This window comes from Salvelinus alpinus, chromosome 35 (genome assembly GCF_045679555.1).
Source record: "Salvelinus alpinus chromosome 35, SLU_Salpinus.1, whole genome shotgun sequence".
Taxonomy (NCBI): Eukaryota; Metazoa; Chordata; class Actinopteri; order Salmoniformes; family Salmonidae; genus Salvelinus; species Salvelinus alpinus.
In genome coordinates this window covers 16611981-16628919 of record NC_092120.1, presented here as the reverse complement: position 1 = coordinate 16628919, position 16939 = coordinate 16611981, and the positions used below count along the sequence as shown (strand labels likewise).

At 43.6% G+C, this 16939-nt stretch overlaps 1 protein-coding gene across 2 annotated transcripts in view; it reads right to left on the bottom strand.

Annotated features, from left to right (window-relative positions):
- Window positions 1-16939, bottom strand: part of LOC139564291 (mannosyl-oligosaccharide 1,2-alpha-mannosidase IA-like) — a 205005-nt gene that overhangs the window by 4811 nt on the left and 183255 nt on the right. Inside the window, exons 5-10 of one of the 2 annotated variants that reach the window (XM_071383694.1) lie at window positions 16033-16127; window positions 11980-12103; window positions 11360-11453; window positions 9903-10018; window positions 7579-7798; window positions 1188-1360 (exon numbers count right to left, since the gene is read on the bottom strand). In XM_071383694.1, the coding sequence (XP_071239795.1) occupies window positions 1188-1360; window positions 7579-7798; window positions 9903-10018; window positions 11360-11453; window positions 11980-12103; window positions 16033-16127 (822 nt within the window). Of the gene's footprint in view, window positions 1-1187; window positions 1361-7578; window positions 7799-9902; window positions 10019-11359; window positions 11454-11979; window positions 12108-16032; window positions 16128-16939 lie in introns of both variants that reach the window. The other variant, XM_071383693.1, reaches the window with a different exon arrangement.

Genomic DNA, 16939 nt, shown 5'->3' with positions numbered 1-16939 from the left:
GAATGAGTTGGACAGCCCTGGGTTACAGGGTTAAAACCGAAACAACTCGAAGGTTAACAGTTTGGGGTAGGCAACCCTATTCCTGGAGAGCCGCAGTGTATGCTGGTTTTTGATTTAACCGACCTGGAAGACCAGGTGTGTTGAATTTTGTCAGTTTAGTGATTGACTAAATTCAACACACACGGTTGGTATTGTAATCAGAACAACTTAGTCCTTTTTGAACAGACATTCCGTGCAATAGAAATAAAGTTTATAACCGTTTACCACGGCAAATCTACTATGGCAATTTACCCTACACTGTATGAATGTAAACTGTTGGTGTAGCCTATTGTTATTATTTTATTTGTTTCCTATTTATGTTATCCAAAAGTGTCTGGTATGGTCATTTCTTATCAAGGTCAGGGGTCAAATATCCCTGGAATAATATTTGAAATGTGTAAATAAATCAAGTCAATCAGGGGATTGAGTTATTTGTGCCAGAAAGGCGTGGTAGGCTGACATGGTAGGCCTATATGTGAGCGCTGAAGGCAGCGACCCTAACAGCTAGACCACCTCAGGCCACGACCGAACTCAATTCTGACCTTAGGATACACTTGACACTTGTATGTCGTAACCTAGTGTAGACCAATATTTATCTTGTGTTATTAAGCTATATAAAACGACAGTTGATGTGTATGGCTGCATTTCAGATACATTTTTGTACATTTGAATGTTACAGTAATAGGACCTAGGCATAGAATTTAAGCGAGCGAGAGAGAAAATTATTTTGATAGCAAGCCCTGATCCAAATGACTCGACTGCCCCCACATGGAGAAAAGATAACTGCTGTTTTTCGGGGACTCGTTTGAATTTCCTGATGCAGCAGGAAAATTCTCTGCCACAAGAGTGATCAAGTTAAGATCCGACATCTGTACGTGGGATATGATTGTCTCTACTGAGGTTTTTAATCATATTTCAACAACACATTCCAGAATCACGGTTTTATTGTTCTTTACACATCCTTGTTAAATGCACTTTAAGGATAAGCGCCAGATCTCCACTCAGTTTAAACTCATTGCTCATCAAAGTGTAACAAATAAAACCAGAAGATATTTTGGAGATTAAGCACCAGAGTAATAAGTCATTCGTTTAGTGACATTATGGCTGCATCATGAAGACTGTGCAACGTTAACGTCTGTGTGACTCACCTCCACTGCCTCCCAGCCCCACTCCCGGTACTTGGGGTCATGGGTCAACCTCCACATGTACATGTAGCTCTCGATGACCTCCGGCCGCAGGATGTAGTATCTGTCACTCAGTCTGGTCGCTGTGGCTTCCGCTCCGCCGTCAAATCGGAATGCCTCGGGCCCTAATTTCGTAGCTAAAGGGAGATTAGAGAGACACAGAGTGAACAGATCACTTTTAAAAAAACCTGGGGGATGAGGAATTTTATTTGAGTCAATTTATTTTTAAGTTAATAGTTTGTTCAATCAGTCTTCTGAGGTACTGAAACAAATCAAAACTAATCACATAGCTGTGGGTGAATTAGCAACGCACTATAAATACTATAGCCCTCGCACAGAATCGGGATTCCGACATTACGCTCTAAAAAGTCATTGAAAATGAGCTCTACAATAAAGACCTGTTCCCCAGTTGGTCTTGTAACCCAGATGGTCTACACATTCTGTCTCTGTTAGCCGGCTGCCACTCTGGAAGGCCATATCGACAGCATGTGAACAGGATTCCCATCTACAGTAGCACAATGGTTGCTATTCTGGGTAGAAATGTCTTTTACATTTGGAGTTCAGGTTAAGACCATTGGCATGGCAACATTTCACATCAGGATGAGTGTGTATTACTACGTATGTTACATGACGCATGTTTAACATATTGTGTTTTTTCCCCCAAACCGTAGTAGGATATTTGCCAGGTGGTTTGCAAAACCCTTACAAAAAAAAATACGTCAAATTTGCATTTTCACATGTGAAATCACACACACGTTGAGCTTAAATTTCACATGTGAAACCATATTTTCACATGTATTACATTTAGAGTTCACATGTTAACGCGTGAGGAGAATAACATGTTTCACCTCACATGTGAATTGCAATTTGGAATATCGGATATGCAGTTATATTTCACATGTGGAATTGCAAGTTCACATGTGGGGTTGAAATAATGTTATTCCCCTCACATGCGAAAATATGGTGTTACATGTTGCAGTAGCAAAGCTTCCACGTGTGGAATTAGGGTGACCACATGTAAAAAGCCCAAATGTGGGACAAGGGAACGATTTTGCAGGACAGTTGCGGAACAGTGGACAGAATTAAAAAAAATCTTACAGGTTAATGGATCACGTTCAAATGGGGACATATTTCTGCTGTATGAAGGTCACTGCCGGTTAAAGGGGCAATCCTTAGTAAGTACATCCATTTTTGTACTTACTCACTGCAGTCACAACATCCATCTGGCAGGAGAGGAATGAGAGCAGCAATGGCAGCAGTGGCATTTCACTCCTTGAAATCATCACCTTTCTATTTCAGTACACACGACCGACTCCAACTTTCTCAACTCTTTCAAGGACAGAGAGCCCATCTGTCTTTTGAACTATTGACTGTTTTATGTTTCTATACATCAACCTTCATCTCCTCCCCAACAGCGAGGCACATTAGCCAATGACGGAGAACTTTCAGACATTTTCTCTCGTGTCTGAATCGATATAGGGATGTAAAGATGGTGCTGGAGGGTAGGGCTGCCGTCTTAACGGCTCTTAACCAACCATGCTATTTAAAAAAAAAATATTTGCGTAGTTCGTAACTTGTTTTGTACATAATGTTGCTACTACCTAAAAGTGCTTCTGGACATCAGAACTGGTGTTCTAACCTCAAATTGGAGAAGGATTTCTTCTTCAATGAGTCAGACGCGAGGGATATACTACAGACACCCGACAAGGCCCAGATCCCCGTGATTCGCTGGAAAAGGAAACGTAGGTTTCGCGGAAAGAGATCAGGATGCCTTGTGAGGATCAGCCAATAAGTGCCTAATCTGCCCTTGCCTTCCGTTCTGCTAGCTAATGTTCAATCGCTGGAAAATAAATGGGACGAACTGAAAGCGCGTATATCCTACCAATGGGACATTAAAAACTGTAATATCTTATGTTTCACCGAGTCGTGGCTGAACAACAACATTAAGAGCATACAGCTGGCGGGTTATACACTCTATCGGCAGGACAGAACAGCAGCCTCTGGTAAGACACGGGGCAGGGGCCTATGCATATTTGTAAACAATAGCTGGTGCAGTCTCGAGGTTTTGCTCGCCTGAGGTAGAGTATCTCATTATAAGCTGTAGACCACACTATCTACCTAGAGAGTTTTCATCTGTATTTTTCGTAGCTGTCTACATACCATCACAGACCGAGGCTGGCACAAAAACCACACTCAATGAGCTGTATTCCGCCATAAGCAAACAGGAAAACGCGCTCCTAGTGGCCGGGGACTTTAATACAGGGAAACTTAAATCAGCTTTACCTAATTTCTATCAGCATGTTAAATGTGTAACCAGAGGGAAACAAATTCTAGACCACCTTTACTCCCTCACCCTCCATTTGGCAAATCTGACCATAACTCTATCCTCCTGATTCCTGCTTGCAAGCAAAAATTAAAGCAGGAAGCACAAGTGACTCGGTCTATAAAAAAAAGTGGTCAAAGTGGCCATTGCTTCCAAACAGAAGCAATGGATTACAGGCAACATTCACACTGAGCTAAAGGCTAGAGCTGCCACTTTAAAAGGAGCGGGACTCTAACCCGGAAGCTTATAAGATATCCTGCTATGCCCTCCGAAGAACCATCAAAAGGGCAAAGTGTCAATACAGTACTAAGATCGAATCATACTACACCGGCTCCGATGCTTGTCGGATGTGGCAGGGCTTGCAAACTATTACAGACTACAAAAGGGAAGCACAGTCGAGAGCTGCCCAGTGACACGAGCCTACCCTACGAGCTAAATAACTTCTATGCTCGCTTCGAGGCAAGTAACACTGAAACATGCATGAGAGCATCAGCTGTTCCGGATGACTGTGTGATCATGCTCTCCGCAGCCAATGGGAGTAAGATTTAATTGGATTTGATTTGACCTTTAAACAGGTCAACATTCACAAGGCGGCTGGGCCAGACGGATTACCAGGACGTGTACTCTGAGCATGCGCTGACCAACTGGCAAGTGTCTTCACTGACATTTTCAACCTCTCCCTGTCTGAGTCTGTAATACCAACATGTTTCAAGCAGACCACCATAGTCCCTGTGCCCAAGAACACTAAGGTAACCTGCCTAAATGACTACCGACCCGTAGCACTCACGTCTGTAGCCATGAAATGCTTTGATAGGCTGGTCATGGCTCACATCAACACCATTATCCCAGAAACCATAGACCCACTCCAATTTGCATACCGCCCCAACAGATCCACAGATGATGCAATCTCTATTGCACTCCACACTGCCCTTTCCCACCTGGACAAAATAAACACCTATGTGAGAATGATATTCATTGACTACAGCTCAGCGTTCAACACCATTATGCCCTCAAAGCTCATCACTAAGCTAAGGAACCTGGGACTAAACACTTCCCTCTGCAACTGGATCCTGGACTTCCTGACGGGCCACCCTCAGGTGATAAGGGCAGGTAACAACACATCTGCCACGCTGATCCTCAACACGGGGGCCCCTCAGGGGTGCGTACTCAGTCCCCTCCTGTACTCCCTGTTCACTCATGACTGCACGGCCAGGCACCACTCCAACACCATCATTACGTTTGATGATGACACAACAGCGGTACAGTAGGCCTGATCACCGACAACGATGAGACAGTCTATAGGGAGGAGCCCTGACCATGTCGTGCAAGGACAACAACCTCTCCCTCAACGTGATCAAGACAAAGGAGATGATTGTGGACTACAGGAAAAGGAGGACCGAGTACGCCCCCATTCTCATCGACGGGGCTATAGTGGAGCAGGTTGAGAGCTTCAAGTTCCTTGGCGTCCACATCACCATCAAACTAACATGGTCCAAGCACACCAAGACAGTCATGAAGAGGGCACGACAAAACCTATTCCTCCTCAGGAGACTGGAAAGATTTGGTATGCGTCCTCAGATCGTCAAAGGTTCTATAGCTGCACCATCGAGAGCATCCTGACTGGTTGCATCACTGCCTGGTATGGCAACTGCTTGGCCTCCGACCGCAAGGCACTACAGAGGGTAGTGCGTACGGCCCAGTACATCACTGGGGCCAAGCTTCCTGCCATCCAGGACCTCTATACCAGGCGGTGTCAGAGGAAGGCCCTAAAAATTGTCAAAGACTACAGCCACCCTAGTCATAGACTGTTCTCTCTGCTACCGCACGGCAAGCGGTACCGGAGCTCCAAGTCCAGGTCCAAGAGGCTTCTAAACAGCTTCTATCCCCAAGCCATAAGACTCCTGAACAGCTAATCAAATGGCTACCCAGACTATTTGTATTGCCCCCCCCCCCCCCCCCATGCTGCTGCTACTCTCTGTTATTATCTATGCAAAGCCACTTTAATAACTCTACCTACATGTACATAATTACAACAATTACCTCGACTAACCTGTGCCCCCGCACATTTACTCTGTACCAGTACTCCCTGTATATAGCCACGCCATTGTTACTGCTGCACTTTAATTATTTGTTATTCTTATCTCTTACTTTTTGGGGGGGATTATCTTAAAACTGAATTGTTGGTTAAGGGCTTGTAAGTAAGCATTTCACTGTTGTATTCGGTGCATGTGACAATTCAAATTTGATTTGGCTAGAAGACGGGGGCCAGCCGGCCCTGTTGTGTTGATGGCACAGATCCAGACAGCAGAGAGGAGCGGCAGAAGGAGAGACCCTTTTAACCTCCTTTCTCACTCCAAAGGCATATCCAATCCAACAGAAGCTAAGAGGCTCGGAAGTGAAATATTGAGCAGCCCTCTAATGAGAAGGGGGAAAAAATGAAGAAAAAAGCAGAGGATGGCAATATAAAGGAGGAGGCGCCTTTTGGGTTGGGAGAACAAAAGTCTTCTAAGTATATCGAGAAACCTGTTATGCGATGAGTCGCATCAGCTGTATTTTCAGGATGAAACCGGTCTGCTCACCTTGTGGTGGAAACACCCAAAATTGATTCCCGAATAATATATTTCCGTTAAGTTTCAAGGCCGAGGACGAGAAATCAAGTTCAAGCGAGTTTTTTCCCCCAAAAGTGAACACAACTCATCTTTTTTTCTCTCAGTCTTTTAGATTTCCTCGAGTTCATTCTCCATCCAGACAGTGCACAGTAAATAAAGGATAGTTGAAAAATGTTGGGTTGAATTGACTCTACTGGAAGTGTTCTTAACCCTCGGGAGTGATACGCTCCCTGGAGTTAGTGTTGATAACTGGAGTTGATTGGGACGCAGTACTTTTACCTCCATTAAGAGTAACCATAATGTGACACAATAAATAGTTAAATAAGGCTTTATACCCTTATAACTCAAAGGAAGTAAACTGAAGGAGACATTTACTCTGCTGGAGTTGATTATTATTTTCAATTCGTTTTTTATACTGAAAAGAATAAAATGGCAATTAGAGTTAAATTTAAGCAACTCTTTGCGAGTTGGATATTTACTCCATTTAGTGTAATTTTAACTTACAAAATATGAACACCATGACCAGAATAGTTTTAACAATATAAATAGTTAGATTAATTTTAACTATATATATACCATATAAACCCCAAAATAGTGTAAAATGAACTGTGTGTGTGGAATCTCATCAAGACTGGAGGATCTTGGGCTTGTTTGATCTTTGGCCTGTGGTCTCTGTGAGACTCTCATTCTCTGTTTATTTTTTTTACAAATGACAGACATCTTGGTCTTTTCTCCATTCTGAATCACCACTGACTGCCTTCAAATTATTACTGCTTTCAAAAGAGGTCTGGTAGGACAGCATGAGTGCACATTGAAGTGTCGAAAGATGATAAAGAATAATTTGGAATAACTTGTGCTCCTCACACCAGAGACATGAGGTTCTGCAGCTACCTGTAGCTGCCAGCTAGGAGTGATTCTCTGGTTTATTCAGGGGGAAATTAAATGTAAATTGTCTGCAGATTGTTTTTATTTGCAATATGACTCAATCTCTCCCTGACAAAGGCCATGCAGCCGAAACGCTTCAGAGTTGTAAATCTCTGTTTCCATTGAACATGCCATACAAATAAAGGCATTTTAATTCATTATATGAAGAGTGACTTGGTCCCCCATTCTTTTTGATGACCAATTTACCTCTTTTACCAAAGAGAACCTTCTATGTACAAAAACCTACTATGATCTTTATATTTGGATCTTTTTCTGGGGGTCACCAAATTCCTTCACTTAACAAGATAGTCTAACAGCATTGTAATTTCACTGACTTGATAATGTCCTGCACAATAACAGGAAACGCTATAATTGCTCTGAATACACAGAGCAACATCCAGCCATTGGATATCCAATATCCTTAAATACTAATCTCATACTGTACCTGTCCTTGGTCACACAGATGTCCTATACTCAATGCCTTCCCAGTCCTACTCACCAGATCTACTATAGCTCTCGTGGCAGGTGTGTGTAATCTCTGCAGCCAGGTCCAGGTAGTGCTGTCTCTTCTCTGGAGCTCCGTCGTCTGCTCCGATCACCACCATGCCCCCGGAGAAGCAGGCCAGGTGGCCCATCTTGTGGTCCAGGATGCCCCCCCTCCACTCCGCCATGTAGGTCAGCCCACCAGGCGACTTCTGCACCAGGTTAGCCTCGATAGCCTGGGGGAAGATTGACATTTATAAATGGGTGAGACACAGATAAATCTATATTAATTGACTGCAGCATTTTTTCATCTCTGTGTTGCTCTGAATCCTGCTGGAACTGTGATGGGGAAACATGGTTAGCATTTATACTAGTCTGGGGGGGGGGGGGGGGGGGGGTGAGACCAAGAAAACATACACAGACAAACCTCCACTCACATACAGTAGAATACAGCTTTCTACCTTAGAAATAGAACCCAGGCGTTTTATTCTAGTCATTCTATATGTATGATTTCGACTCTGTGGGTTCTGAATGCTTCTGTTACTCTGAAACTGAGATGGTGAAACACTGACGATAAAAAAAAAGACCGCAATTGTTTTTCAATTTAAATCTGATCTAGGAACAAATTCTGGAGAAGCAATTGGAAGGTCTGGAATACAGTTCTATCTACAGCACAGGTGCCATGGCAGTGCAGGGATGTCAGCTGTTTCCATTGGTGTGTACCCAAGTTGTTGTAGGGCTTCTTCTATCCACAATGTTCTGTGGATGCATGTTTTGTAGACCTACTATCTATGCACATTGCCAATGTGAACAACGTGTCCATATTGGTTAGTGTGTCTGCATTTATGTATGGAATTATTTATACATCCTATAACACATTCTATTCTGATTCCAGGAGAGAGGTGGAAACAAAGGAGAGATAGAGGGATGGAGAGAGAGGGAGAGTGCGAAACAGAGATAGAGAAACAGGAGAGAGACTTGAAGTTTCTCCCACCCCTGTTGCAATGTCTCCTGCCAGAGTTTGTCTTTCTTTGGAAAGTCAGGAAACAGAGTAAGCTCTCTCTCTCTCTCTATCTGATATATATATACAATGCATAGCATAAACTTTGATGAAATGGCCAATCCACTGCCTAGATAGCTGAAACAAGTTAATCTTGCTTCTAGCGAATAAGACATTGATCCCCGCCATTCTCATTTTTATGGGTGGCACCAGCGGGAATCAAACCCGCGATCCTAAAACCTAGCAAGCATTTCTTACTAGCTACGCTTGAGAGCATTATACAAACACAAACAATATGGCTATGGTGTGATACCAGAAAACTAGAACTATTTTAAATACCAGGCCACAGGAGAGAGATTGTCTATAATTAATGTATTTGCCTCTGGCTTGACCCTCCAATGAGCAAATAGTCTCATCAGCCTAAAAGACTAGTGTCAATGGTATTTAAGGAGAAGATATTGTGCTAATTGATGGCTGAGGGATTAGGTGTGCGTGTGTGGAGGAGGTTGTGTGTGTCGTGCCATGTTTGTGAGTGTGTGAGTGTGAGTGTGAGTGTGTGTGTGTGTGTGTGTGTGTGTGTGTGTGTGTGTGTGTGTGTGTGTGTGTGTGTGTGTGTGAGTGAGTGTGTGTGTGTGTGTGTGTGTGTGTGAGAGTGTGCGTGCGTGCGTGCGTGCGTGCGTGCGTGCGTGTGTGTGTGTGTGTGCGCGCGCGCGTGTGTGTGTGTGTGCGTGCAGGCTTGCTTGTGTCTGCTTTACGACAGAGCCGTGGGGTAATGGAGCCTTGTCCTTCACTCAGCACTCCACAGTACACAGTTTTCTATCTGCTGATGGTGATTATTAAATACTCTGACAGGAGAGCTGGACTAAAGCAGCTGGTGACCATGACACACTTCCTCTCTCCCTTTTTCTTTTCCACAAATTGCCATTTCTGTTCTTTTCCTCCTCAGCTTATTGTCTCTTTCTCTCTGTCTCTGTCTCTCTGTCTCTCTGTCTCTGTTTCGGTCTCTCTGTTTGCATGCCTGCATGTATGCGTGTGTTAGCTCATGTGCATGTTTGCGTGTATGTTTGTGACTTTGTGTGCACACGTACACGCGTGTGCATGTGTCGTGTGTGTGTTTGTGCATCACAGGTTGCTGATACTTGTTATGTAATACTGTAAAAGTATACCGAATTCTAAAACTACAGCGATAACAGACCCCAGTCCTCCTTTCCGTTGTTCCCTCCATCCATATAGCCTTCCATATATACATATATCCATTCACAACAGTGCCTGCTGAGATAGAGCGGCCCCTGACGACAGCAGTAGGTCCCTCTCTGTGCGCTATATTGCATTTCTCCTACCTCCAGAGCACTGTAGTACATCGTCTTAGCCTCCTCATCCGTCTTGTCTGACATCAGATATGATTTGATCAGATACTCGTAGAAGCTATCCCCCAGGCCGCCAATGGAAACGTGATCTGGGAGAGGAAAAGGAGAGACATCTGACATTATCTCCACACGAGGGGGGTGGGGGGGTCTTTTTCACAAACATTACTCTGCAGTCTCACAGGCAGGCGACCTTGGGTTTACTAAACCCAATAACCAATGAGTCAAATAGAATCAGAGTATACGTGGGAATCTCTTGTGGGGTATGAAAGACTGACTGATTTGTAGATTCATACTCTGGAGTAGCCTTATCACAGAAAATAGCATTGTCATTATGGCTAGCTTATCACGTACCCACACAGTTGTGGTTTTAATTGAAATAAAAATGATAATTGGTTAGTACAACTTCAGATATGATTTTTTCCCCCTCCCACTCAATTTCATGCTAATTGAACAACTCTGGATAAGATACCCGGGTTGGAGACGTTTTTGTGCGCTCACACATCCACACACACCTACACACCGTGAAAGGTTATCACGCAGCGTTCTGTTAGCCCTTGACAACAGAACACCAGAGACTGTGGGAGAGGTCTGTGTGAATCCGTGCTTTCTGCTCTGTGCCCCATGTACCCATGCTGACAAAAACACAGGCCGGACTGAACACCCATCTCCCTCTCCTTCCTCTCCTCCTTATCTACCTGCTTCATTAACCATTCACCCACAACAACAATTATCCCCATAATCAGCCAGATTAGGACTTCCAGGCCCACATCTTCAGATGCCATCTCGGCATCTCCCATTCCTCTGCCTTTCAGATGAATCGGAAAAGATTCAATTTCCCGACGTAATTGGATTCATTATTATTTGAATAACCCAGAGCGAGGCGATATACAGCACTGCTTGAGACTGACATTGATAGTGAAAGAAAGAAAGGCAGAAAAAGGGATGGATGACAAGGAGGCTCCAAAGGATTTAAATAGGAGTGCTCCTGCAAGGTCGGAGGACTGTGTAGAAAGTCAGAAGGTCAGTTCACGGACGACTACAGGGTAATAATATGGAATTGGAAAAAGTATGGAAAAAGTCTACGATTTGCCTTTGACTGGGTTAACCAAGGACGTTCTTTACTGCTGTACTACAATTACAAAGGAGGTGCTTGTATAGTGGCAAAAGCTTTCCTGTGGATACAGTAAGTGAAGTGTGGTGATGGAAATTAAGCTAGCCTGCTAGCCAGATAGCACTTTTTAGACCAGGCTAGTGGAAAATGTGGAGTGAAATCTTGTCTTCCCAACATTTTTTTTACCTTTGGCTAGTAGAATGCCACTCAGGTTGTCTAGTAGACATTCTAGTCTACTAGTGTGGCTGGCCAGTGCCCTTATGTTCCATGATAATACTATAATAATGTGTATCTCCTTCAGTGGAGGACCAGTACTCACGTTGGACCCAGTTGCCACTGACGGGACTCAAGAAGTTAGGATAGAGACCGTGAGGCTTCTCAATTTTGTTCAACAGCTTTCGGATATTCATAACCTGCAACACCACACAGTAAAAAACACATTAGCTCTGAACAAAAAATCTTTCTGTAAACTAAAAATAACTGTAGAGAGGATTTCAACTTTGGCATCACATATGCTTCTAATTTATGTAAATTACCTTGTACCCTGAAGTTAACACTTACAGACAAATTAGATAGGAAAAGTTGTCATCCAATGAAAGTTACCATTATGTTCAGTATGCCCATTAAAAACATTCACAAATATACATTAAATGAATGGAAAGTGAAGTTCCTAAGAATAGTAATGACTGCAGAAAGAAAAACACACATTGATAATGGCATAGAGCATGCATTGATAAGCATACAATGTTAACGGTTTAACATATTTTACCTAGTAAAATCTGTCGCAGACAGTCACAGTCATAGGGTTGCAAAATGGCAAAAACGTCCCCAAAGTTCCCAGGTTTTTGAGAAATTCCTGTTGAACGATTCTAACTGGGAAAGTTTCTGGATTTGTGCAACCCAAGTCACTCACAGTATTGTGGGTACTGTAGTCCATACCTTCTCTGTGTAGATGCCATTGTTGGAGAGCTCTGATAGGTGGACAAACTCCAGGTGCAGGGTTCCAAACTCCGCCAGGATACTGCTCCCGGCTGACGCCCAGCCCCAGCTCCAACTGGTGCCACTGCAACAGAAACCATACAGCGACAAGTGAGCACCACAGTCAACACACACTGTTATACACACTGGGAACAGAAACCATACAGCGACAAGTGAGGACCACAGTCAACACACACTGTTATACACACTGGGAACAGAAACCATACCGTGTCAAGTGAAGACCACAGTCAACACACACTGTTATACACACTGGGAACAGAAACCATACCGTGACAAGTGAGGACCACACTTAGCACAGTGTTACACACTCTGGACATTACAGGTGTCACAGCACATTCCATGCCAAGTGAGGACCACAGTCAACACACACCATTACACACTGGTTCACACTCGAGACAATCATTACGTTCTGCAAAGTTTTCATTCGATTGTAATAACGGGCAAATAAACAGTACTGCAACTTGATGTGATGCTACAATTACACGTTGTCCTTACAAAATGTAGGCAGATTGTACAGATAAACAATCAACACCAGTGTCAGTTATGAAAAACATTCAATTTTCACCAGCAGTTCTCTGGTTTGTCTTTGAGGCCATTTAGTGTCTTGGAGCCAAAGCGTTATACGGTTCTAGTGCACCGACACCTACAATATCTCCAAAATGTGTTTTCTTTTATATCCCAGAGCAACGGCAAATCATTTGTTTCTTTCTTGCTTTTCAGAAGGCACTGAGACGAGGAGACAGATATCCAGTCAGATATTACAATTGTTCATCACTCTCCAGAATTGTGTATTTTGGTGCTGAAGAAAGTACAGAGACTAATGTGTGTCTCAAATGGCACCCTATTGAAAAGATAGTTCACTACTATTGACCAAAGCCATGTGGGCCCTGGACAAAAGTAGTACACTATATAGGGAATAGGGTGCCATTTAGGGCGCAGGATAAAGATTAAGCAGGTCTGGATCTGTTTGTCCCTCTTGGGCACCAACCCAGATGCAAGCTGATGCACCGCATCATTTGTCTGGGGATCAGAGTGGGAGGCTTTATCACCCTCTGTAGATCAATAACCGTCTACCTCTGCAGAGTTGAGGAAAGCGTTAAGTTCATCTTAGAGACTAAAACAAGAGCGTCAACCAGGGTCACCAATAAACCATGGCTGCGTCCAAAATGGCACCCTAGTTCTTATATAGTGCAATCATTTTGACCAGGACCCATAGGGTTCTGGTCAAAGTAGTACACTACAGTGAGTAGAACACTATATAGAGAATGGGGTGCGGTTTAGGATGCAACCCATATCCTTTTGTCTTATTTCTCTCTGAAAGTAGTGCACTGTGAGGATGATATGCGCAGCCGTCTCAGAATAACAGCGTGTCTGTGTCTACATGACGACTTCAACGACGTGCTAATACACTCTGCCTGACCTAATCAGAGGAGGTGAGATGGAATGTCATTACATTACATTATAGTACATGACCAAATCCTACATTAATAGAAAGTGATGAACGAAACTGAACGTATTAGCGGAGGATGGAAAGAAAAAAGAGAAACTATAAAGGGATGGAAGCAAAGAGATGTAGTCCTGATGAATATGCTTCTTATTAGTTTGGGGCTACACCATTAGCTGCTCAAGCTAAAGTAACATCAGGGCCCGTAGATTAGGAGGGAATGGCTTTAGTGACTTATTGCAAACAGGATACACGTTTTGGAATATTTGTATTCTGTACAGGCTTCCTTCTTTTCACTCTGTCATTTAGGTTAGTATTGTGCAGTAACACTGTTGTTGATCCATCCTCAGTTTACTCCTATCACAGGCATTCAACTCTGTAACTGTTTTAAAGTCACCATTGGCCTCATGGTCAAATCCCTGAGCGGTTTCCTTCCTCTCCGGCAACTGAGTTAGGAAGGACGCCTGTATCTTTGTAGTGACTGGGTGTATTGATACACCATCCGAAGTGTAATTAATAACTTCACCATGCTCAAAGGGATATTCAATGTCTGCTTTTATTTTTCAAATCTACCAATAGGTGCCCTTCTTTGCGAGGCATTGGAAAACATCCCTGGTCTTTGTGGTTGAATTTGTGTTTGAAATTCACTGCTCAACTGAGGGACCTCACCGATAATTGTATGTGTGTGGTACAGAGATGAGGTAGTCATTAAAAAATCATGTTAAACACTATTATTGCGCCTCCCGGGTGGCACAGTGGTCTAAGGCACTGCATCGCAGTGGTAGCTGTGCCACCAGAGATTCTGGGTTCGAGCCCAGGCTCTGTCGCAGCCGGCCACGACCGGGAGGCCCATGGGGCGGCGCACAATTGCCCCAGCGTCGTCCGGGTTAGGGAGGGTTTGGCCAGCAGGGATATCCTTGTCTCACCGCACACTAGCGACTCCTGTGGCGGGTCGGGCGCAGTGCACGCTGACCAGGTCGCCAGGTGTACAGTATTTCCTCCGACACATTGGTGCGGCTGGCTTCCGGGTTGGATGTGCATTGTGTCAAGAAGCAGTGTGGCTTGGTTGGGTTGTGTTTCAGAGTACGCATGGCTCTCGACCTTCGCCTCTCCTGAGTCCGTACGGGAGTTGCAGCGATGAGACAAGACTGTAACTACTACCAATTGGATACCACGAAATTGGGGAGAAAAAAGGGGTTAAAAAAACACTATTATTGCACACAGAGTGAGTCCATGCAACGTATTATGTGACATGTTAAGCAAATTTAACTCCTTAAGTTATTTAGGCTTCCACTTTGATATGATGGAGTATTGTGTGTAGGCCAGGAACAAACAATTTCAATTGAATCCATTTTAAATTCAGGCTGTAACACAACAAAATGTGGAAAAAGTCAAGCGGTGTGAATACTTTCTGAAGGCACTGTAAATTGGTACATTGCACACTTTAGGAAACTTGCAAAAATAATTATCAGCTTTTGCATTCAGTAACTTGCAAACAAGTGTTCAACGCTTTCTCTATGCATTATTCATTGTGCTCCTTGTATGAATTTGTTCGCATTGCTAACTACAAAGTATTTACCTTGACGTTCTTCAATGTGTTGAGGCCTTTTGGGAGCACGTGCAGTATTCTATAAGTAGTCCCGATTTACTGTATGAAAGTCCACATGGGACATGCTACATATACAACAGAAGACTTCGAAGACTTTCAAGTCAGCCCATAGGCAGCATATTAATTGTGTTATACTGAATTCCCTTGGTGTTTGTGTTTGTGTGTTTGAGGACATTAAAGATCTAGTACATCAGTGTACTACATTATGGGGCAACATTGTTTCTCTCTGAGCTATAATGAAATCCCTTGCTGTTTGGGTGTAGGTGTGTGTGTGTGTGTGTGTGTGTGTGTGTGTGTGTGTGTGTGTGTGTGTGTGTGTGTGTGTGTGTGTGTGTGTGTGTGTGTGTGTGTGTGTGTGTGTGTGTGTGTGTGTGTGTGTGTGTGCATGTGTGTTCAATATGCGTTGTGTGTGTGTTTGTGTAGTTTCTGTACATGTAAGTTCCTTTACCTATGTCGCTGTAATTTATAATGGGTATCGTTCCTCCCTGCCCATCTGCACTCAGGGTCCATGTTACCCATCTAACTTGAATTAGCTCTGGAATCAGTTAATTAAATTTGCCAGCAACTGTCTGCTTAGACAGGCGGGTTAATTGGAAGCAGGTGGCAGGCAGAGGTGCCAGAGAGATGTATTTTTAGATGATAAGATAGTGATTTAAAAAGAAAATTGTACAGTATCTTAACTATGTAGGGTTGGGGGGGTCTTGCATATGGGGATCCCGATAAAATCGCACAGATCAGGGTTGAACACGTTATTTAATTTGTGGCTCCAACACGAGGCCGAAAATGTCAAACATTTCAAATGCAAACAGAAGTATAAAATGGGCACCACCTTCTTATTGCAATGTAATCCAGCTAAATCTGTTGGTAAGGTCTCATACAATATGTGTTTATAATAGGATACTGTAGCTAGGGAGTCATGGGGACTGGTAACTAGGCTCACCTGCCCAGGTTGATGACTCCACGTGGGATACCTGTTGGTGTGTTGAAGGCCGGTAGCAGCTTCTCCCCAAGCACCATAACTTTCCGCTTGAACATCTGCAACAACAAGGAAGGAGGGTGACTTAGTAAACACTCACAATAACACACAAAGACAGATGTACACACACCTGTGCAAAAACCAGCCGCAACCCCAGAGGTGCACACCACCCCCACGTCACATCAACACAGGCATATTTTCATATTGGCCCCTGTAAGAAAAATATTTTTGCTACCAAGTACAGAACGTTTTCACCCAACAAAGAACCGTCAAAAAACTCTTTCTTCAGATGAAATAGGTTTCATGTAGAACCCTTTCATGTAGTGAACAGTCAAACACAGAGAGTAGAATTAAAGTGTAGCTCCATCCCCAATATTTTCCAGATGGCTTCCCAGCCTCTCTCAACAAAGCTAATTATGTAGAACATAACAAACCCAGGGACAACGGACAGATGACGCTGCTCTGAGAAGGAGTAAAAGCAATCTTATTGATGTAACCCAAAGCAGTTCAATTAAAACTACACTCTCTTTGCTGCCTGCCTCTTGAAAGCAGGGCCAAGGGAGGGTGAAGCACTGTCTCAAAGTAAGAGTAACAGGTCAGATTGATCTGCATAACCTGCGAAGACAGAGTTAGAAGGAGAGAGAAGTAGAGAGATAGAAGAGAGAGGGTTAAATAGTGAGATACTCAGAGTGCTGGTATTAGAATTGAGATGCAAGGCTGCTAACAGAGAGAAATAGAAAGAGGGAGAGGGATATTGTTCAGGGGAGACTGTGTGAATCAGGCTTTTATGGTCAAATTGCTGCAAAGAAATCACTACTAAAGGACACAAATGAGAAGAAGAGACTTGCTTGGGCCAAGAAACACGAGCAAT